Genomic DNA, 23,244 nt, shown 5'->3' on the forward strand with positions numbered 1-23,244 from the left:
GTTTTTTTTACAGAATTTGCTCAAGCTGCACATGCCTGACATATAGCAATGTTTCAATCCAGTTTCAGAAATAATAAATAGAGTTAGAAATGTAAGAATCCAGTTGTGGTTTTTATGCATCTAATTTTATTCTCTATCAACCTCGAAATTGTTACAAAGACTGCTTACTTTAATATTTTTTAATTCAGCTGTGTGGATTTATTAATGCAAAATCTTTTAATTAAAGACCACAAATTGTAAGTTACAGTTGAATTGTATCAGTTACAGTTCAGACAGAATACAACACTGCTCTTGACTCAAGAGCCAGTACATGGGATGCTTTCAGCACTAAAGGACAATTATTAGAAAATCAAAGACAGTTGAACAGCTGAAATTGAATACAGAGATAGAGACTCAGACATACTTCTTCAGGACTTCAAAAAAACTCCACACTATAACATACACATTAAGGGATTATAACATTAATAAAAACTAAATGACAGCAATGAAACATGAGAGATGTTGACATCCCTAAACATTTCACTTACAGGTTTTAAACAGTATAGCAGAGCAAGTTAAAAAAATGCAGCCTTTTTTGAAAGGTTTGCAAATTTACTAAAGTAATGTCTACTGAAAGGCATCTTTGAGAATTTGTTTCAACAGCTAAAACGTAAGCCTTATCTGGAAAATAGCAGCATAAAACCAAGTATGTAAATACAGTTATACAGGTTAAAATTCTTAGGGCATATCAAAACATAAAAGCTCTTTGTCCCACTGTCTTTTAAACTGGCAGATATGGCTTGTTGTGAGATGGACTTGATCTAGTCTGGAGACCAGTGTGCTACCTATGGTGGAAGTGTACTGTTGTGAAAAGACACATTACTAGGGAAGCAGTAAAACATTTCTTTTCCATGGCTACATTCCTGGGGATGCAACATTGTCATAACAAACCCAACTGTCATCACTAGGACACCGACACCAAGAATCAGAGAGGATATGAGGTTATCTGAATGGTTCCATCGCTCTTTGGACAGCCTTAGATAACATGCTGTTGGGATGATAAAAACAAGTGGGGTAGCACTCAGAACTCCCTGTGTGTGGGAAACAACAATAGAAAAACCCTTATAAGCATTTATATTTAGACGTGAAGAACAAAACTCTAATTTTTTTAAGTGGTTCTGATTAGATTGATGCAAAAGTAATGCCAGACAATAGGGGCCTTTTCCAGTGTTGCTATATGGAAAACTTCAATTTCAAATCACAAATAACTTGCAAAAATATATGTAAAACTATTTAAAATAATTCAGCTTTATTTAAATGCTTTGGCTATGCTGATAGACAATGACATTTTATGTTCCAAATACTACTAAATCCATGTAGGAGTCTAGATACCATACTGCCTTAAAAAAAAAAAAGTGGAAACATCAGTTCAAAGAATTCTGATAAATTTCTACATTTATTACTTGATTTAGGTTGACTTCCCTATGAAAGCAAAGCTCTGTTTGACAGAGTAGAATGCCCCCTCTTATTAAAAATTTAGCCCCTCTTTAAATGCTCTCTTGGATTGGGACAGACAAAAAGCACCTGCCTAAGTGTTTTTTATAATGAAGGCACTGCATAATTAAGGTGTAATTTTCATGTCAAAAGAGACCATTTTTATGGGTTTTGAACATTTGCTTTGTCACATACTTAACAAACACTAAGTTCCAACCCCTTGGTGGTGAGGTAGTAATCCCACCTACTGAGTATCTTCTCATTACCATTTCTACAAACTTTTGTATATTTTTATGGTAGAAGCTGTTAACAGCAATCAGTACAGACATCAAAAACAGGTACACAGAAAGTATCTTCTTAATAAAAACTGAGACACTGAAGTATGTGAAGCAAAACAAACCATCATCCCAGTAAAAGAATAGCACAGCAAAATCTGTGGACCTTTGACTCCTGCACGAATAAATGTTTTCCCTGGGAACTACACGAGGACCAACACAATTGCTTGTGTTTTGTTTTAAAACCAGAAAACGAGAAAAGTAAGAAGAGTCAGAGAAACAGCAGCAAATGACATCTATGGTGAAGAGCCAAAAGACAGCTCTTCTGCTGGACAGAAAACCTGCTGAGAACACTGATCATCTTTCTTTCACATGTAATGACTCTGCCTATTTGCTTTTCTCTACTGGTGGATACCAAGAGTGAACAGTCTTTTTAAGTGCAATGATCACATCCAATAAATGCACACAGCTGTATTGTCAAATTCTCTCTTAAAATGGAAAAAACCCCACTGTGCAATATATGGCTTGAAATTGTCAATGAGGGACACAAGGAGGCAGTTCTAAAATATTTCTATAAAGAAGCAGAGGATGCTCTTAAAAAGTTCTCTCTACCTTCTAACTTTTATATCCTGGAGTATATTTCCACATCTGCTTTATTTACTAAAAATAGCTGACCAACTGTTAAGAAAAACAATGTTTACCATAAATGCAGATTGGATATTTTTTAAAAAAAAACATCTCTTTTGATTAAATGTACATTCTGTGCAAAAATAGATTGATTTCACATGGTAAGTCTACTTTGCTAACTAGCAGTCTAGGGCTCTAGTAGACTATATGGCAGTTGCAGCCAACCAGAAAAGCTACATAAATGTGTTAAAACTGGTTTAAGTCAGTAAATGCCTTGTGTGGCCTGTCTTGTAAGCTCCATCTCTCCTATGAGGTGATACCAGACACAGAAATGTTTTCTGGCAAACAAAGCAGTTTCCTCCTAAAAAACATACAGTCAGGTTATGCTCCCTGTTAAGCCCAACACAGGGGAAAAAATCCCAGATACTATCTCTGTATTCTCACTACTACTTGCTCTTTCTCTCCTACCCTCCCTCCAGCCTTTGTTTCTTGCCCCTTTGGCACAAGGCAGTCATTAGGATCTGCCCCAGTGTTTAGTAATTGGCCAAGTTCATCAGAAGAAGGAATTAAGAGAAATAAATGCTAGATTCATTCCTGCAATACAGTTGAGCATTTTTGTGATTTACCCTGCAGTTTAAATTCTAAATGCTCTCCCCAACCATATGAACTTTACTTCTGTAACTTCCCTTCTCCGTTCACTATCCAATTCTGAAGCAATGACTAAGTCCTTTTTTTCCTACTAACGTTTCTACTGGCTACTACAGTGCATTACGATTTTCAAAGATTTTCAGTAGAGATGTGGAGATCGGTCTGCTCTATAAAAAAGTGATTTATTAAATAAAAGAGTATACAGGTTCACTTACATTCAGTTCTAAAACTATTCCAAGGCAATCATACATTAATGATACACCAGTTGCCACAGCAATGATAACTACTGTCACAGCAATATGGAAAACGGTTGAGAGGTTCCCATGGAAAAACACATTGGCAATTACCTGAAACAGAACCACAGTTTTAAATCTTGATTTCCTTCCTGATGTTAACAAATAGCATATTCCAAATCTTCTAACCTTACGTAACTAAAAGAATGGGTGAGAATACACTGGTTGAACTTTACCTATCCTGCTTCAAAAAAACATCTTAATCTGCTTCCAGATATAACTCATAGCAAGCACTACTAAAACTGCAGAACACTTGCAAGACTGACTTAGTTATGCTTGCAGGATTTTAAGTATACTTATTTTATTCTAATTTGCTCACCATTGAATAAAAGCCACAATTATTTATTGCACAGACGGATATGCTATTTTCAGCTATTCTCAATGTAACAGCAGTGACACTTGAGCCAAACTTGGGATTTTAAGCAGTCCTGATACTAATTATTAATTTAATATTGTGTGGTATTGTAATAAATGTGAAACAACATTATATAGCCAGAATCTGAACAGTAAAACTAGTTCCTCATGCTCATTGCACATAGTAGGGTAGGACAGGACATGTTGGTAATTATTACAACTCAACTAGCAACTTCAGCTACAGTATGTATTAACAATGTGAAAATTTTATTAATACATACGAACACTGGTACAGGGAGAAGGGAATAAATTCTTACCTCTCTGGTCACAAAACATTCAAGGGGGAAGGTCAGAAATACAGTAACTCCATAACAGAACCTTCCAAATGTAGCAAGGTTGTCATCTCTACAGTAGTTTTCAAATACATCTCCTGAGGCATAGCAAAGCACAAAATTAATTTGAACTTCATGTAATTTGCCTATTTGCAAACTGAAGCCTAAGTCAGAGGAGTTACTGGAGTAATTATGACTTTCTGATTCCTTCTTCTATCAAGAAAATGTAGTTACAGTCATCAATTATGTCCAGGAGGAACTTTCACCCTATCCTGCTAGCAGCAGTGTTTTTATTTCAAGCAGCATTTATCTTTCAAAAAGATTTTACCATGTACACACTAGAGCTTGGCATCTGTTATTTTCCCCTTAACACAGATTTTGTACAAGATGCTGGTGTTTGTTCAAATAAATGTGTGACAGATTCAAAAAGAAACCTTGTAAATAAAAGATACATTTCCTTTAAAAATGTAATTTCTAGAAGAACAACAATTACACAAGGAAGGCCAGGGAGTTATCTCTGGAGAACCACGTTTCCCATATAGTTTCTAATCATAGCTGGTAAACTGCAGTGAAGAATTTCAAATATTCTGACCCTGAATGCCCTTTATAAACATATGGATTATTACTTACAAATCTTACATCTAACAACAAAAGCAATGCTAGAGAATTCAAATAATTGTCCTGTTTACCACAAATAATCTGGAATCATCATCTCTGAAGCACAAGAGACACTGCAAGAGAACGATCAGATAATCCACCAGGTCTTTTCTACCTCATTACCACACTCACTGTCTTATGACGTGCTACTTTCAGGATCACAATGGCACTGAAGAAGCAGTAAGGTGCACTTTACAGAAAACAGCCAAAAGATTTTGACATAGGAGGCAAGATGGTATCTGCTTACAGTAGAGTCATATACTGAGGAAGGGCTGCAGTCAGGACTTTTCTATGCTTGAAATACCTCAACCAGTTTGCACTTAAGACTAGCTACATAGAAAAATCAAGGTAATCTCTGTTCTTAGTGCTCTCTGCTAGTCATGTGGCTAAATTACAGATGTTCAGTCCTTCAGAAGAATTGTTATTATGCAAGGACTTTCACCAGTGAGGCTTACACTTGAGAATCTGACACCTATGTGCACGTAGCTCACCTCTTCATACCCTGTTTTGGTTCTTAGCTCATGACTTGGCCTTGGTGAGGCCACACCTCGAGCACTGGGCATAGTGTTGGGCAGGACACTGAGGTGCTGAAGAGGGTGCAGAGAAGGGCAACTAAGCTGATTAGGGGTCTGGAAAAACTATTTTACCAGGAGAGGGTGAGAGAGCTGGGGCTGTTCAGCCTGGAGAAGTGGAGGCTGAGGGGAGAATCATAGAATCATAGAATCCTAGGGGTTGGAAGGGACCTCGAAAGATCATCTAGTCCAACCCCCCTGCCAGAGCAGGGTCACCTAGAGTACATCACACAGGAAGGCGTCCAGGCGGGTTTTGAATGTCTCCAGCGAAGGAGACTCCACAACCTCTCTGGGCAGCCTGTTCCAGTGCTCTGTCACTCTTACAGTAAAAAAATTTTTCCTGATATTCATCTTAAACCTCCTATGCTCCAACTTGTATCCATTACTCCTTGTCCTATCACTGGTCTTCACTGAAAAAAGCTTAACTCCATCGTCTTGACACTCACCCTTTACATATTTGTAAACATTTATGAGGTCCCCCCTCAGTCTCCTTTTCTCCAAACTAAAGAGACCCAGCTCCCTCAGCCTTTCCTCATAAGGGAGATGTTCCACTCCCTTAACCATCCTTGTGGCTCTGCGCTGGACTCTTTCAAGCAGTTCCCTGTCCTTCTTGAACTGAGGGGCCCAGAACTGGACACAATATTCCAGATGTGGCCTCACCAATGCAGAATAGAGGGGGAGGAGAACCTCTCTTGACCTACTAACCACACCCTTTCTAATACACCCCAGGATGCCATTGGCCTTCTTAGCCACAAGGGCACACTGCTGACTCATGGTCATCCTCCTGTCTACCATGACCCCCAGGTCCCTTTCACCTACACTGCTCTCCAGCAGGTCAGCCCCCAACCTGTACTGGTGCATGGCGTTTTTCTTCCCCAAATGCAAAACTCTACACTTGCTCTTGTTAAACTTCATCAGGTTTTTCCCCATCCAAGTCTCCAGCCTGTCTAAGTCTCTCTGAATGGCAGCACAGCCTTCTGGTGTGTCAGCCACTCCTCCCAGCTTGGTGTCATCAGCAAACTTGCTGAGGGTACATTCTGTGCCCTCATCCAGGTCGTTGATGAAGATATTGAACAACACCGGTCCCAGTACCGACCCCTGAGGGACTCCACTAGTCACAGGCCTCCAACTAGATTCTGCCCCATTGACTACAACTCTCTGACTTCTTCCTTTCAACCAGTTCTTGATCCACCTCACTGCCTGATCATCAAACCCATACTTGATCAACTTATCTACAAGGATGCTGTGGGAGACGGTGTCAAATGCTTTACTGAAATCAAGATAGACCACATCTACCGCTCTACCATCATCTATCCACCTAGTAATTTCCTCATAGAAGGCTATGAGGTTAGTCAAACATGACTTACCCTTGGTAAAACCATGTTGACTGCTCTTGATGACCCCCATCTCCTTGATATGTCTAGAGATAGTGCCAAGGACAAGTTGTTCCATCACCTTTCCAGGGATGGAGGTGAGGCTGACCGGTCTATAGTTACCCGGGTCCTCCTTCTTGCCCTTCTTGTAGACTGGAGTGACGTTTGCTATCCTCCAGTCCTCAGGCACCTCTCCAGTTACCCATGACTTACCGAAGATGATGGAGAGTGGACTAGCAATGACCTCCGCCAGCTCCCTCAGCACCCTTGGATGCATTTCATCCGGACCCATCGATTTATGGATGTCCAGATTATGCAACTGATCCCTAACCCAATCCTCATCTACTATGTCCTCACCTATCTTGACTACTTCTGGGGTTATATGAATCTGGGGCTCATGAGAAAAGCCTGCAGGAGTAAAGACAGAGGCAAAGAAGGCATTCAGCACCTCTGCCTTCTTCATATCCTCTGTCACCAGGGCACCCACCTCATTCAGCAGTGGGCCTATATTGCCTCTGGTATTAGCTTTGTTGGCTATGTATTTGAAAAAGCCCTTTCTACTGTCCTTAACCCGACTTGCAAGGTTAAGTTCCAAGGAGGCCTTAGCTTTCCTAGTTGCCTCCCTACATTCCCTGACAACATTCCTATATTCCTCCCAAGTGACCAATCCCTCCTTCCATGATCTATAGATTTTCCTCTTCCACTTGAGTTTCCCCAGCAGTTCCTTTTTTAACCACGCTGGTCTCCTAGCTCCCTTACTAGATTTCCTAACCATTGGGACACACTGATGCTGTGCTTGCAAGAAGTGGTCCTTGAATATTGTCCAGCTATCTTGAGCCCCTTTACCTTCTAGCACTCTGTCCCATGGGACTTCCCTTAACAATTGGTTGAGGAGGCCGAAGTTTGCTCTGTAGAAGTCCAGGGTTCTGGTCCTGCTGGAAATTCTGTTCCTCCCACACAGGATCCTGAACTCCACCATCTCATGGTCACTGCAGCCAAGGTTGCCATTGACCACCACTGCTTCAATAAGGCCCTCCTTGTTGGTGAGCACAAGATCCAGCAGCGCTCCTCTTCTAGTCGGCTCATCCACCATTTGCATTAAGAAGTTGTCATCAATGCATTGGAGGAACCTCCTAGACTGTGAAAGGCTGGCTGTATAAGTCTTCCAGCAGATATCGGGATAGTTAAAATCTCCCATGAGGACCAAGGACTGCAGTTGTGAGGCTGCTTTCAGCTGCCTGTAGAAAGCCTCATCAACTTCCTCATCTTGATCAGGAGGTCTGTAGTAGACCCCCACAACTGTGTCACCCATACTACCCTGTCCTTTAATTCTTACCCACAGAATTTCAACTCGCCCCTCATCAGCCCCTGTACAAAACTCAATACATTCTAGTTGCTCTCTCACATAAAGAGCAACTCCACCACCTCGCTTCACCGACCGATCCTTCCTAAAAAGCACATAGCCATCCATGGCCACATTCCAGTCGTGTGAGCTGTCCCACCATGTCTCTGTTATTGCTACCAGATCATAACCCTTAGACCACACACAGACCTCTAACTCTTCCTGTTTATTCCCCATGCTGCGTGCATTGGTGTACAGGCATTTCAGGAAGCAAGTAGAGCACATCGGTGGGACTAAATCCTCCTTAGCCCATCCTCCTACAGGCCCTGGTATGTTCCTCTTGGGCTTGTCCCTAACAGACCCAGTTTTCTCCCCTTCCCCCTTCACATCTAGTTTAAAGCTCTCTCAATGAGCCCTGCTAAGTCCTGCCCCAAAAGCCTTTTCCCCCTCTGGGACAGGTGCATCCCACCTGCCACCATCAGGCCAGGTGTCTCATAGAGCAGCCCATGATCAAAAAAGCCAAAGCCCTGCCTTTGGCACCAGTCTCTTAGCCATTCGTTCATCATTAAACTCTTCCTGCTTATCTCTCCACCCATTCTTGCAGGAGGTATGGAGGCAAACACGACTTGTGCTCCAGACCCCCTAACTAGCCGTCCCAGGGCCCTGAAGTCTCTCTTCATTGCCCTTACATTTCTTGTAGTAATTTCGTCACTGCCAACCTGAAAAATCAGCAGTGGGTAGTAATCAGATGGATTTACCATACTAGAGAGTTTCCTTTTAACATCTCTAATGCGAGCCCCAGGGAGGCAGCAGACCTCCCTGTGGGATGGGTCAGGTCTACAGATGGGCCCTTCTGTTCCCCTCAGAAGGGAGTCACCCACCACAATTACCCTCCTTTCCTTCTTAGTTGAAGAAGTCCTAAGTCGTGGAGCTGAGCGACAAGTCATAGGCGGTTCACTAGACAAATCTGTCACTCCAGCTTCATTTTCCTTTCCCTGAAGTTCCAAGACCTCGTACCTATTCTTCAAGGGCAATTCGGAGGATGGATGGAGTTGGGAGGGTTTTTTCTTGCCTCATTTGCTCTCTACAACTACCTAAAAGGAGGTTGTAGTGAAGCGGGTGTTGGCCTCTTCTCCCTACTGACTAGTGATAGGATAAGAAGAAATGGGGTCAAGTTGCACCAGGGGAGGTTCATATAGGATATTAAGAAAAATTTATTCACTGAAGGAGTGGTGAGGCTTTGGAACAGGCTGCCCAGGGAGGTGGTGGAGGCACCACCCCTGGAGATGGTCAAGAAATGGGTAGACATGGTGCTTAAGGAGATGATTTAGTGGTCACTGGGCTGTAGGGCTAATGGTTGGACTTCATGATCTTGAAGGTCTGTTCCAACCTTAATGGTTCTATGATTCTACAAGGAACATCCTAAGTATTTCTGTCCAAACATAGCATGTTTCTGGCATTTTTACAATCACTAAGACATTAACAGCAAAAGTCAGACAGAAAGGCTGAAATGTAAGGATTAAAGAAAGCACCAAATTCGAAGGACTAAGCATTTTACCTTCTGTGTATCCTGTAAAAGTCATATATCCACATGCAGCAAACACTACACTGATAACAAGAGCGAGTGAGATAGACACATGTGTGACTCGAGACCAGTTCTTTAACGTGGGTTCTTCCAGAGACCCATATATTAAAAAGCTGTTATGGTTGCAGATGAATGCTGAAACACACAACAGTTAAGGCAAATGTATGAATTAATGCAAATATACATATAAAATAAATTTATGGAGTGTATATTCCAAGGTAGGATCACACAGCACAGTTTGAATCCACTCATTATTAAATACAAACATTAATCCTGCAATGAGTGGCAAACATAAATGGCTTGAACTTTTACTTACTTGATTTAATGAAGTTTTATATTCATCCAGAGTTGATTCTGATTACATCACCCTAAAATGGCATGCTCTTTTCCCACCTCCCCCTTCCATTCACCTCTGTTTCCTCTTCCTGCTACTCTATTGCTTAAGAACTCAACAGCAGTTTTGAGAATATTTTTAAATCCATGGAGCCATTTGCTACTTTCAGCCTTCCTATGAAATCCATTTTATTCAGAGCAAGCATGGGGAAGCCTCAGATTGCCACCAGCACTAACAAGAAATAATGTATCATGTCCTCCAAGCAGAAATACATTTTAAAATGAGTATAACTGAGGTGAATTGAGATTGACCTGAATGGTTCATTGTGAAAAATGGGAAGCAACAGGCACTCTCTAGCAAATGCATACATTACAGCCTAAGATTTTTCTGTTAGAAATCATTTTTAACTAATAGTAAAAATAAATAAAAACATGCAATTTCTAGGTCCAAAGTAATGACTTACACTTGATCCGAATATCAAAAATACAAAAAATTACTTACCGAATGACATCACCCCAACAGCTTGTACTGCATTAGGTTTTGCAAATATCCATGCATTTTCTGATTTAGGTCTAAAACAGATATGTGTTTAATAGATTATCCTCTTTTCAATATCAGTTACTAAAAGTAATTCAAAATACTCTGCTGCAATAGAGAACTTACAGTCCGATCTCCAGAACTCTCTGAAGTCGGCCACAGTGTCCACAAACAGTAAGTTAAAACCAGGAAGATAATCCTTCTCATCTCCCTTGTTCTCATTCAAGTATTTCTGTAACCAGTTTTTACAGCCAAAAAATGTCAGCCTGTTTCACAGTGACCAGCTTGGTAAATACTCTTCAAGCCATTGTATTCCATGAAAACAGCAACAGGGAAGGTAAAAGCTGTTGCTGATTCTGACCAGGGTTATCTCAACACACAATCTCTTCCAACTACTTAGGCAATTTCTTCTTTTGAATATTGCACACGTAGGCCATGCAGACTAGAGATATTTCTTTCTTAGGCTACAAATCAGCAGAGGCAGTTTGCTTTTCTTTATAACCGTCCCAACTACTCCTCTTAATAAAGGTTTACTGCTAGTTCCCAAAGGAATGATACAATAAGGTGTAAGAGAGCATATGGAGATGTCTATAATCAGGAAAGGATTTTACATCCCCCACATCTGCTCCTCTGAGATATGTCCACAAATTTGGACCTATGGTAATCGTAATTCTTGGAGGAAAACCACAGAGAATCATCAGCAAACTTTGTAAAAATATATTTGAGGCATTAACTTCCTCTCTGAATAAAGAACCAAAATGAAGGAAAGCAGAAAGACCCAAAACATTCTTTTCCAGAACTTTAGTTTGCTGAAAGTATCAAATAAAATTCAAAAGCCAGTTGAACATTTTATTTGTAATATTAAGGCACACACAAAGGAACAGTACAGAGAAACCTGTTCTTAAGAAATTGGCTGCTGCTGACTTTGATTGCTCTGCTTTTATTTAGAGGGAAAGCTGCCGTCACGTGAGGCCTTGCCTGCTATTTTCCTACTGCCCTAGAAAGCAGCACAGCACTGACACCAGCCCTATGAAGGTAACACTGGCAGCTTTGTCTCTCCCTCTATCTGGTGATAACTGGTTTTGACAGCCATAGTGGCCTGTGCTATACTAGGTTTCATTGCTTTCAAATGTTTCAACTCCACTCCCACCCCCTAAAATGAAAAGAAAAAAGACAAAGATGTTGCTGTTTCCCCTTCCAGAACTCTTATCTTACTATTTATTGAGAGCTCAAATAACCAATACTTCTTTTTCTATATTAAAAAAACAGATTTGAAGCATCCAACACACATCCAGTTCAGACTTAAGAGCACCTTTTCGGCCTTTCAGCTGCAGTTGCTAAGCTTAACTTTGAAGCAAACAGAACCTGAGCATCAAAATAAAGTTCAGGTTTTTGTTCTTAAAGCCAATAAAATATCTTGACTACAGTAACATACTGCTTCAAATTCCATCTTTAAAATCACTATGAATGTCTGGGGACAACTTGTAATTCTGAATGTGTTATTTCTCAAGAAAACATTCACATTGGAGTGGAAAAAGTAATCAATAATATTCCAAAATAAAAATCAAACATAGAAAACATTGCAACTGTTCTGTAACCACTAGAGGTCAGCTTTGATATCAAATATACAGAAAAAAAATCGGTTTGTATTATGCTTTGAAAACAGAATTGGTGAAAGTTTCCTTACCCCTCTATTAATAATTAACACTAACATCTAATACCCCATAAATAAAAATATTTTTAAATGCACAGAATTAAAGAATGCTTTTGTCTGAAATATTTTAATTCTGTGAAAATGGTTCATCCTGTGCAACAGTATAGCTGTATTATAATATGTATTATAATACAGCTATAAAAAGGGATATGGAAAACAGAATGTTGAAAGCATGTGAATGTCAGTTGAAACATTTTTGCATAAAGTGACCAAATAATCAATTAAAAAAACCCTAAAAAACACAGGAGCTAGTTTTTCCCCTGTACAGTGTTAGCTTATGCACTAGCAATATGCAACAGGCCAAAATACAGCTTTGCTTCATGGATGAATGACAAATCAGATTAGGAGTATTATTTGGGGAAAAAAACCTCCAAAATAACAAAATCTTTCTCATTGAACAGCATAAGAAGATAAATTCCTTCCATTCCAGTTGTGGAATGCAGGAAGAATTTCAGAGCCATGATCTGAACAATACCAGAAGTTTGCAATGTTGTACAATGCACATTGGTACTTCAGAAATATGCACCAGTATGTGACTATTTCTTACACTGCTGGATGTGTTTCAAAAAACATTTCTGCTGAAAGAGCTTGTCACAAGACTACCAGGTATTCCTGCTCTGCTTTTTCAATCCAGCTGCTTCCGTTCAAGATATTTTTTTTATTTTTTTTTTTAGTAGGACCTTGGTTCTGACCAGTTCAACCCACATTCTTAAGAATTGCTAGGTAAAGATTTTAACTGCTGCTCATACAAGTATAGCAGTAGCTGTGAATATCCATTAAGGATGAAAACAGTTAGGTTCCTTCTCCTTCCTTAGTGTATAAAAACACAGGCTATGTCTGCAGGAACACAAAGTATTTTTCAGGCTACAGAAAAAGTAGTTAGATAAAACACAATTCAAGTTAACAGAAGAAATATATTTGTGATAATAAATGAATTTGTTGAGAGCTGAACTGTCTATCATATATAGTAAAAGTTGTAACACAACATAAAAGCTGAGAGGTAATGTAACTGTGATTCTTGGAACAAAAATAATAAAAGATCTAACCAAAAAGACATTCCAAGGAGATCTCAGACAGGAAAAAATCTCAGCTGAAAGTAAGACAACAGCAGTAACTGTCCGTAGGAAGGCAGTGAAGCATAGCAATAAATAAAACCTAGAGATAAAGAAAATAAGAATCTTCCAAGTCTTTAGTATACTTAAGGGAAAGTACATAATAAACATGCTAGTAAGTTTTTAAAAGTTTTGCAAATATTTATGTTTACTTACATAAGAACAGAGGAAAATGAAAAGAGAAGCCAGGCAAAAGTTAAGACCACCTGATAGGGGAAAAGGCATTTCTCAGCCAGATCGTAAGTAAGAGTTAAGCAAATTTGTTTGGCAGTCTAAAACAGCCTGTCTTATACTTCTCGTAAAACTTTACAGTATAATACTCCTCATCTTAAGACCCAAGCTATATTTTTTGTCATTAACATAGAAAAGCTGCCAAATATAATACCATAGCGGAGTGCATCAGAAGCAAAATATCTGTAAGAAGGGCATGAGAAACTTATGTCCCTGATCTCAACTCAGCTTGCAGGTATGAAACACTGACAGGAGAGAGGAAAAAAAAAAAAAAAAAAAACCGAAGAAAAAAAAAAAGGTTACTTTCTAGAGTGGAAGCAAAGTTGCACATTTTTCAGGGGGTCTACATGTTGGAATGAGCAAAAGATTTCCACTCTTTTGGATCAAAGATCAACGACCAACAGCTGAGTTTAGGTGCAAACCAGCAGTTATCAAAATAATGCAGGAACACACAGCAGATTAATTCAGGTTTAATTCAATTATTTAGACATTTAGGAAATTAACTGTCAAATTTCAATAAAATTCTATTATAAGGTAAAATGCCTTTTTAGGTTTTGTTTAAACTTTCAAATTTTACAGATACTGACAAAGTTTATAGATGCTGAACAGAATTTCAATCAATATAATGGAAAGAAAATGAGTAGTGCTCCCAACAGCCTTGAATTTTATATTAATCAAAGTTACCTTGGTTGCTAAAGAACACAGATGAGGCAAAGCCGTATGTCAGGCCCACTCTCACAGCTGCTCTAACTCCTCTCTCTTCCTTAATGAACTACTTCACAGTTCTTTAAATACACGGTAGCTTAGTTTTATTTTTTAATTTCATCACACACTAAAGTTTATCTTTGCTTACTACTGGATTAGTTACATGAAGGAAAGAATCAGTTTCTTCTTTCAAGTTATTTTTCTGAACACTTGGTCTTTCATCTCTATGATCGGCTGCCAGTTGAGTAATTCTCACATCCTATTTATGCGTGGCAGATGCTCTTGAAGTTTTTCCTAGAGATTCATGTATTATGCAGACCCTGACATGATGACATTCCTTCCAAAAGAACACCAAATTAAAATGATCCATCTTTATAAGCTACATAAAATATTGCTTTCTACAGCAGTGAATGTTAGTTTCAGCTTTGAAGCATGAATTTATTTTATGCAGTATTAACATACTGCACATTCACAGTTTGTCATAATTCTAACCCATTGTTTTTGATTGCAGCAGAAAAATACCCAGCTATAAGCAGGTGGATATAAATGAAGAAAGGATCACCAAAGTGTATTTTTATCCAACATCTTAAAATATTGACAGTAAGCTCTGGGTCCAGAACACTGGATTTTGTCTGTAGGATCATTATGTCCTTCAGGCAACAAGAATCAAATTAATTATATAAATCAAAAGCAAAATAAAACCCCCAAATACCTCAGTTTCATATTTGTCATAAAAATAAGTAAGTTAAGCCAAATAATCCCTTATCATAAATATTATTTTTTTAGAAGACAATATCATTCCTATAATGTCCCTTGGCAACGCACTCCACTCCCAAAGCAACTTAAAAAAAAAAAAAAAAATTAAAAAGTGCAACACTCCAAATACTTGTAATTGCTGATTTTCAGCCTACAGCTTCAAGCACATCAAGTCACCAGAACAGAACTAATGCTGTTTTTTTCACTGATCGTCTAACACATTGCAGAAGGTTTCTAGGAAAGATAATATTCTCTGTTGTCTAAATAACAGATATAACTTTCAACGAGAACATAGGCTGCAATTAAGCAAAAATCCCCCAGCTTTATCATCTCCAGATAATCTTCTTGTACAAAAGGGAAGTAATCTTTACTTTTAAAAATCTAAAGCTACATGAAAACCGATTACTACTTAGAGAGTAATTATCAAAGTGGGAAGGTATCTGAATGGGATTCCAGTGGAATCTGACCCAACTCCAGCACTTTTGAATGTATGCAGCAGTAAACAGAATGATGGAACAAAAAGCAAGAAGCAACCTTAAGAGAAAGCATAAAATGTGCAGTTAACACATCCATGCTAGAGAACAGGGTGCAAAAAGATTAATCATCAATATGTTGGTAAATGGAGAAATCATCTAATAAAGCAATATTCAGTTCTCTAATGAGACATAAACTATGTCTGTTTCTAACTGTAAAATACAAATAGTAAAACCAGACATTGATAGAATGTATGTGAGGCAAAAAAAATCTGATTAACAGTTCACCAATTTGGTAGATGCACTTTTGAAAACAAGTAGTGTAAAGGCAAAAATTGAATTAAAGAATTAAAAAGTAAAACTTCAAGATTTACTCTATAACCAACATTACGTATCATAAGAAAAAATAAAGTCCATATTTTTCAGTACATCACAGCTGTTGAGAAAAATGTTACCATAGTAACAAGGTCATCAGTAACAATTATATATTGCTTCTTCCTTTTTTGTCAGGGATTTTGAGATTAGCCTTTCCAGTTCTCCTTGAATACACAGTATGTAAAATGTGCTGCTTCAGAAAGGTGGGGCAGAGAAGTCCTACACTGTTCTGAGTGCATCAGTTTTTATGGATGTTGGGCAACATCAGCTGGTACAATTTTAGAAACTGCTATTCTAGCCATTTTCCTAGCATTAAACAGAAATGCCCTGCATAATACAGCAGTAAGACAAATGAACAATTATGTGTAACCACAGAAACAAAACCTTCTTACAGGAATGTTAGAAATACAATATAAAACCCTTCCAATAAACAAAAGAGTACATTCAGAAAGAAGAGTGTGTAATCTTTATTAATATAGCTTTACATTTAAAGGATAAGGAAAAAGGGACAAAGGAGACCTTCTAGGCCATAAAGGAATATAATAGATTCTCAATACTTTCTTAGAATATAATTATAAAAATATTGCCACAACACCCATTCATGTGTACTAACTTGTCTAGAACACTCCAATTTTCAATGTTAAATGCTACTCTCAATGTATGAGTGTTGGAAAACAGCTTTGCATGCTTATAATGCTTTTTTAAATGACAGAGTAAAGTTTTTATGATGGTGTTCTCTTTTTCCTTGTCATTATTTGAATTCATTACTTATTTTGAAAAATTTGCATGAACAGAAAAAGAAATATTCCTAAGATACTATCTATTTTAAGATTGTAAATATAGGCCATCTGACAATAATGGACAAAATTAAAGATACTAATTTCTCAAAAGACAGACAACTTCACATGCCCAGTCAGGACCCACCTGCTATTAGACAAATTACCTGCAATTTCCAATTAATCTAGTCTTTTTAGACTTTTTCTAACTTTGCTTACGTACAATAGAAGAAATTAAAAAGATTGATTATGCTTTAGCAGTGCATTTTGTATTTTCATTTATCCCTCTGTCCCCAAACATTCATGTTCCAAAACTATGCAAATACACGTAATAACAAAAAACATATTGCATATAACCAAAAATGTGTTTTGTGGCAAGTGTAAGAATACTTACACTTGTGGACTCAGTGTTACTGTTCTCACCATCACAATAACCAGGATGACAATGGTTAAAATCAGAGAAATAAGAGATATCTGTAAAGGTAAAAACATCAGTCAATAAGCTGCTGAAAGGTTGTCCTCTTAACAGAATAACGCACTTTAAAAAAACCAACACAAAACAAACCAATAAATAATTAAGAACCAAGTAAGTCCTAAATATCACATTTCAAAGATCTATAATTAATAATTTTGTCACAGAATCACAAAATTGCTAGAGTTGGAATGGACCTCTAGAGATCATCTAGTCCAACTCTTCCACTGAAGTAGGATAACCTGGAGCACTTTACACAGGACTGCATCCAGCTTGGTTTTGAGTATCTCCAGAGAAGGAGACTCTACAACCTCCATGGGCAGCCTGTTTCAGTGCTTTGTCACTCTCACTGTAAAGAAGTTTTTCCTCACATTTAAATGGAACTTCCTATGTTCCAACTTGTATCCGTACCCATTGTTCTATATAATATCTTAATTTCTTATTCTTTTTGAGTTACTAGCCAATTGCAACCATTTGCCTCATTTTAAGTGATATTCCATGTAAACATTTCAACATCAGGCCTACATCACTCTGTGCTTTACAAGATTTGAGTTCTAGTAGCAGTAGATGGGAAAATTCCAGTGACTCATATGAAGAGTGAAGTTTTGCTTAAGCTATTACAAGTTTGCTTATATTTTTTTGGACAGAAGATAGACTGAACTTGTAAAATATTGAAAGTGTTATAGCCACATGTAATTGAGTTAAAATACATTAAGTTATGACTGGCACTTATTTTCTCATGACACATAAAAAAGTGAATAAAAATCAGCTGCTATTGTGATTTACCTTTGCCAGTTTTGCTATGTCTCGATATAAAGATATAGGCAAGGTAAAGATGATGGTGGTAAGAAGAATTATGAAGTGACGGTCAGTAAGCACATTATCTGGTGCAACTAAAGCAAAAAAAAAGAAAATACTTTATTCCTCTAAGAGACTAAACATAGGGAACCGATTATTTACATTTGAAAAGCTAGGAGTAACAAACTGACATTGACTAGGCTTTTATCCCCTTTTTTCAAGCTAAGTAACTCTGAAGCAAAGACTAGGCTTTAACTAACCCTGAGGAAGCCATACACAATATGTGCATAATCACAAGAATTCTGCAAATTTAAATCAAACGCCTAACATGGAATATATTATACCAAATAATGGAAATTTGGCATTTCTACATACAGATTAGTATCAATTTATTTCATCATGCCTGAGTCAATGTTGGCAGACTGCAACTAAAACATTCTACTACTTCTTTGTTCCATTTCCGTTTGAGAATATTTTGACACTGTGTGTTGATACCAGCTACTGTGCTATTGAAAGTAAGCAAATTCTTAAAGAACAACCCTGAAGTTAATTCTAAGGGGTTATTTTAGCACCTCCTTTTTTGCTGTCAGCTGTCCTTCATTTGCAAAATACAGATTACTATGTGAAGGCAACAATGTTATAATATTCCCTCCAATCAATGTTATTTATTTGTGTAACTGGTGTTTTTTTCAACAACAACTCAAAACAAAACACATCCCAGTTTCAGTCAGGCTACCATGAATCATGGGCTTGTGGAATAATTATGACTGGAAAAGGACTGGCAATTGACAGGGAAAGTCTGTGTTCAGTTCCCTCTATTGTTCAGGAGATTATAATACTTTCCCATCTCTCTCCAGGCAGGCATTTGACCAGTCAGGTGAAGAGATATGCCATGCTAGAGGTTCCTTCTATTACTTAAGTTGCATTGTTTATAAATTACTAGATATTCACTGTCACTTTCAACCTGATGAGGTATTCACAGAAGTACAGAGTGTGACATTAAAACTGCATCTACACCTTGCAGGTTTCACCTGCTGAAAATTATAGTCCTCCTGTGAAAATCAAACAGTCCGTGGAAATACTTATTTCCACATCACTGCAGACATGTTCTTTCTAGTTTAATTTGCCAGTCAATGTTTTAACTTAGCTGGCTTTGTGCTAAAGCAGGTGGCAAACACCAATAATTGATCCACTGATTCTGCTGTGAAAACTTACAGCAGAGAGAGGGTAACAAGTGTATGAGTTAAAATCATAAAATACCAGATCTGATTTTGCAGTGAATATCTAAAAGAACCAGAAGTTACATACACCATTCATGGCCAGAATTTACAGATATGCTTAAGTAAGCATTAAATCCATTCTATTACTTGCAAGTGATTCAGAATTATTCATTATATAAAGAGCAGTTTCCGTATTCAAGTTATTATTACAGGAAAAACCTGAAAAAGAGGACAAAATACAATGACTTTGTGAACCTACTTTGGTGGAAGACTCCTGTTTGCTCAGGATTTCATTAAAGCATGTGGTCTCTTCACGGACAGCAAGTCCCATGATAACCAAGGACTAAGATTCATAGTTTTTACTTAAGAAATAATTATTAAAAAAAACCCCACTAACACAAAAATCCCTCATAAATATGCTTCAGATTCTTAACTGGAGCTATATTGAAGAGTAATTAAAAAGCAAAGTTAACAGATAGGACTTCAGACTGACACAGGATGCTAATCCCTAGAAAGTTATGCTATATTCTTATCCAATACATTTTCCCCATTCTTAATTTTTTTAAATGCATCTTACCTCCAGGAATTCTCTGAAAAACTTTAGTTATAGTGTCTCCTGTTATTATGTTGTAACTAATCATAGCTTAAAGAAAATAAATTTTTTTTGTTAGTACAAGTCAAATATGAAATACTTGATAAACATTTAATACACATACCTGGCTTCTAATTTTCAGGATTAAAACAAAATAAAACAATTTTAATGCTCCTCTTTTTTGTTGTTTATTTTTAAATACAGGGACAGCATAAGCAAGAATCTGGTCTGATAAGCAAGGCTGTTGTGCTGGCTTGACATGTTAACCTACTTCAGAAGAGTAAAAAAAGGCTTTTAAAATTTTTTTTCTACAGTAATTCTATGTTAGTTTATTTCCAAATTCTTGTTTCTATTTGGTAAAGTTCCTGTGTTAGTCTCATAATCAGTCCTGCAATCAAATGCACAGGACTTCCTAACTCATGTAAGAAGTTGGCAAAACCAGAAGAAAGCAGGAGAAAATAAAGAGATCAGATGTGGACTTTCATTCCTTCCTCTTGTTAATAACAACTGTAGCCTTAACATGCATACATTCTTATTCTACAGTAGCCATGTGTCCATGTGCATGTTTGTATATACATATACACAAAGTATATTTACATACTCATGTGGTCTTCACCATTTAGACAGCATATATATAGGTATTGACCTTAACTAATGCATAAATATTCACCGTTGTGAAATTTTAAGTCATTGACACTGTTTATATAAGTAAATTCAAGCACATACAAATGCATAGTTCCCTGGTAAAGACTGAGATCTTTGCAATTCTTTTCCATATTTTATATGAAGCAGTAATTACACCCTTTTAAGTCAACACGTGTAACATTGCTACCTGCAGTAACAGTAATTCCCTTAAAAGTCTCAGCCACCTGTAATAAATTCAGGCTGATTATCCCCAAAGTAGGAATTCTGATCTGGGACTCTGCGGTGATCAAATCCAGACTCTTGGTATCTCAGGTCACCAACTCTTGCAGCCTCGTGTCTGAAAATATCAAGCTTATTTAAGATTTTATTTAGTTATGCTACTACACTGGGGGACAGATTACAAGTATCACTTTATTTCAAACTTCCAGTCTATCTAATTCCAGCCCAGATAATACCTGTTTGTTCTTGCATTATTTTTTCAAGGGTGTCTTTACTGCCAAATTTCCTAATAGCTCATTGGGTATGAGGCTGAACAAACGCTTTTGCAGAGCAATGACAGCACATAATATTCAAGCAAGATCTGATCAGTGGCTTCTTCAATAACAGTAATACTACTACTACATTTTGGGGAAATATTATTCAATATACTCCTAAAGTCATATTTCCCTTCTGTTTCAGGCACATCAATTTTGTGCTCTGTTACTCATTCTGGAACAGAATTTCTTCTTTGCTATTTCTCATAGCTAATTTTGTCACTATTTTTCAAGTGTGTGACCACCAATATCTCTGCTATTACATCTCAGTGTATTTCTATTATTCTGGACCTCCAATTAATTGAATTCTACCTAAGTCATTCTTCAGAACACACCAAGTAATTTTTAATTTTCTTTTTTTATATAAGAAAGACACATATACAGTATATTCTTTACAGAGTTCTTATTATTTAACCAGTGAAAGTCTACAATAATGTGAAAAAAGCTTGTGAATAAGGAATGTGAAAGATTTTAGAGGTCATGTGAAAGATTATAAAGTAATATGAAAATGATAAAACTTCAACATTTATATTTTATGTGATCTTACCAATAAAGGGATATAAAAATTGAAGAGTTGAAAGAATTAGATAACCTACAAGACCATATGTTTTTCTGACCAGCTCTTGATAGGTGTTGGTACTGGAGAGGTTTCCTCCTTTGATCAGTAATATAATGGAATAATCTGTTAAAATATAAAATTACTTTTAAAGACAATATGAACTATCTTGTAGTTGGTTACTGGTCATCTTTTTCAGTCCTTAAAAAAAGTCTGTAAGAAGGAAAACTGGCACTGAGAAGAGCAGGTATGAAAAACATCACAAAGAATCTCAGTCAACTGAAACCAAGAGTTACAGGTTCATATTGGAAGGAAATTTCAGTTTTCTTTATTTGGGGTGGCAGCACCAGACTGATTTTATTTTCCAGTAAGATCAAAGGGAATAAGAACTGTTATGAGCACCAAAAACAGGAAAATTGGACTAACAATGCAGAGGGCTCATGAGTGCATGGAACATTTTATTATATCCTGAACGGTGGCAAAATGTGAGCACAGCCTGTGTCGTGCTGCTAGAACTCTTGATCACTTCACTCAGCTATTTATCTAAGTTTATGAAAAATAAAGCCTGGTTAGTATTTTATACCTTCTCCATTGTTTACAATACAAATATTTTAGGCATTTTTACTGGATACTTTTAAAATAAAAACATACGCAAAGTGTTTTATCTGGAAAACCATTAATCAATGTGGCTTCAGACAGAGCTGATGTCACAGGCAGAATTACTCCCAGATTGAACCTCTACTTTTTATGAAGGAAATCTTGATGTAATTTCTCCTTTGATGTCAATGGATTTACTTACGTTTACTTACCATGTGATTTTAAAACTATTCCCTTTTTGATGGTAAATAATTTTTTCTTGATGAATGCTAACTAAAATGTTCAAAATCATAGTACAATTAAAGGTTTTTTTCTGTGATATATTTTAAAAACTGATATACAACCTACTCAAGGATGGGTCTCTTAACTTGGGTAAAAACAGTGGCCTGAAACACATGATTATGAGACCCAAATAAGAGCTATTCTTCCAGGTGTTTACTTAACCTAGTCTAAGAAACCAGGCTTTAGAAAAATAAAATGCACGTAAAAAGTAGCATTATATGTTGTACAGTATAAATCTCTACTTTTACTGATCTGCTCAAGAGATTAAGGAAGTAAGTAAAAAATGTGTCATTTTTATTGCTATACATACAGCTGTTTAAGCTATCACTAAGCTCAAGATCAGGTAAACATTGCAAGACTAATTTTCACTGTGTAATAGCAACTGCTTTTAGTGTACCTGTGATATAGGCAACCCCAAATAAAAGCAGTACTCCTAGTGGAAAACCAGCTTCCTTCATCGAATATGGTAATCCTGTAAATAAGGAGAGGTTATAGAAGAACCATCCAAAATACTTATTTGTCACAATAAAAATAAAGAAATATTCCGATTTTAAAAAATGTTAACAACCTCCCAGACTGGCCCAGCATGCTTAATAACCTCAGAAAGGTTGCTCATGTGTAAAGCTCAGTCAGCACTTTGTCCAGCACACTGGATATCTCTGCATTTTTGCATACTAAGCAAGTAGAGAAAAATCTTCAGGAACAGCAGAAGAATGCAAGAAGACAGTGTTATTCTGCAAACTGGATAGTCATGCGTGCACAAAAAAGGCGGAACACAATCAAGTATACTTACCTATAATGCCTGATCCTATGATAGAGTTGATAATGTTAAATCCAGCTGATGCCAGATCACTGTTGCCTGTTTTATTCCTGGGCTTACTAACAAGAGCTGTTTGGTCATCTGTTTCTACCTATTTCAGGAAGAAAATTGTAACGTTATACATGGGAAAAAAAGGTGAGAATTTTACACATATTTTACAAATATACAACATAGTCTATTCAAGA

The 23,244-nt window shown here is 37.2% G+C and overlaps 1 protein-coding gene across 1 annotated transcript; it reads right to left on the reverse strand.

Moving 5' to 3' along the window:
- Nucleotides 1-824: 824 nt before the first annotated feature.
- SLC38A11 (solute carrier family 38 member 11) lies at nt 825-22,711 on the reverse strand. Its single transcript, XM_051623037.1, has 10 exons — nt 22,637-22,711; nt 21,352-21,486; nt 19,612-19,677; nt 17,803-17,909; nt 16,939-17,018; nt 10,367-10,437; nt 9,505-9,666; nt 3,988-4,100; nt 3,239-3,370; nt 825-1,070 (listed from the first exon to the last, which is right to left on the reverse strand). Exons 1-10 carry the CDS (start codon nt 22,695-22,697, stop codon nt 825-827), a joined length of 1,173 nt encoding a protein of 390 aa, XP_051478997.1. The 5' UTR covers nt 22,698-22,711.
- Between the last annotated feature and the right edge of the window lie 533 nt (nt 22,712-23,244).

The sequence above is a fragment of the Apus apus genome, chromosome 6 (genome assembly GCF_020740795.1).
Source record: "Apus apus isolate bApuApu2 chromosome 6, bApuApu2.pri.cur, whole genome shotgun sequence".
Lineage (NCBI taxonomy): Eukaryota > Metazoa > Chordata > Aves > Apodiformes > Apodidae > Apus > Apus apus.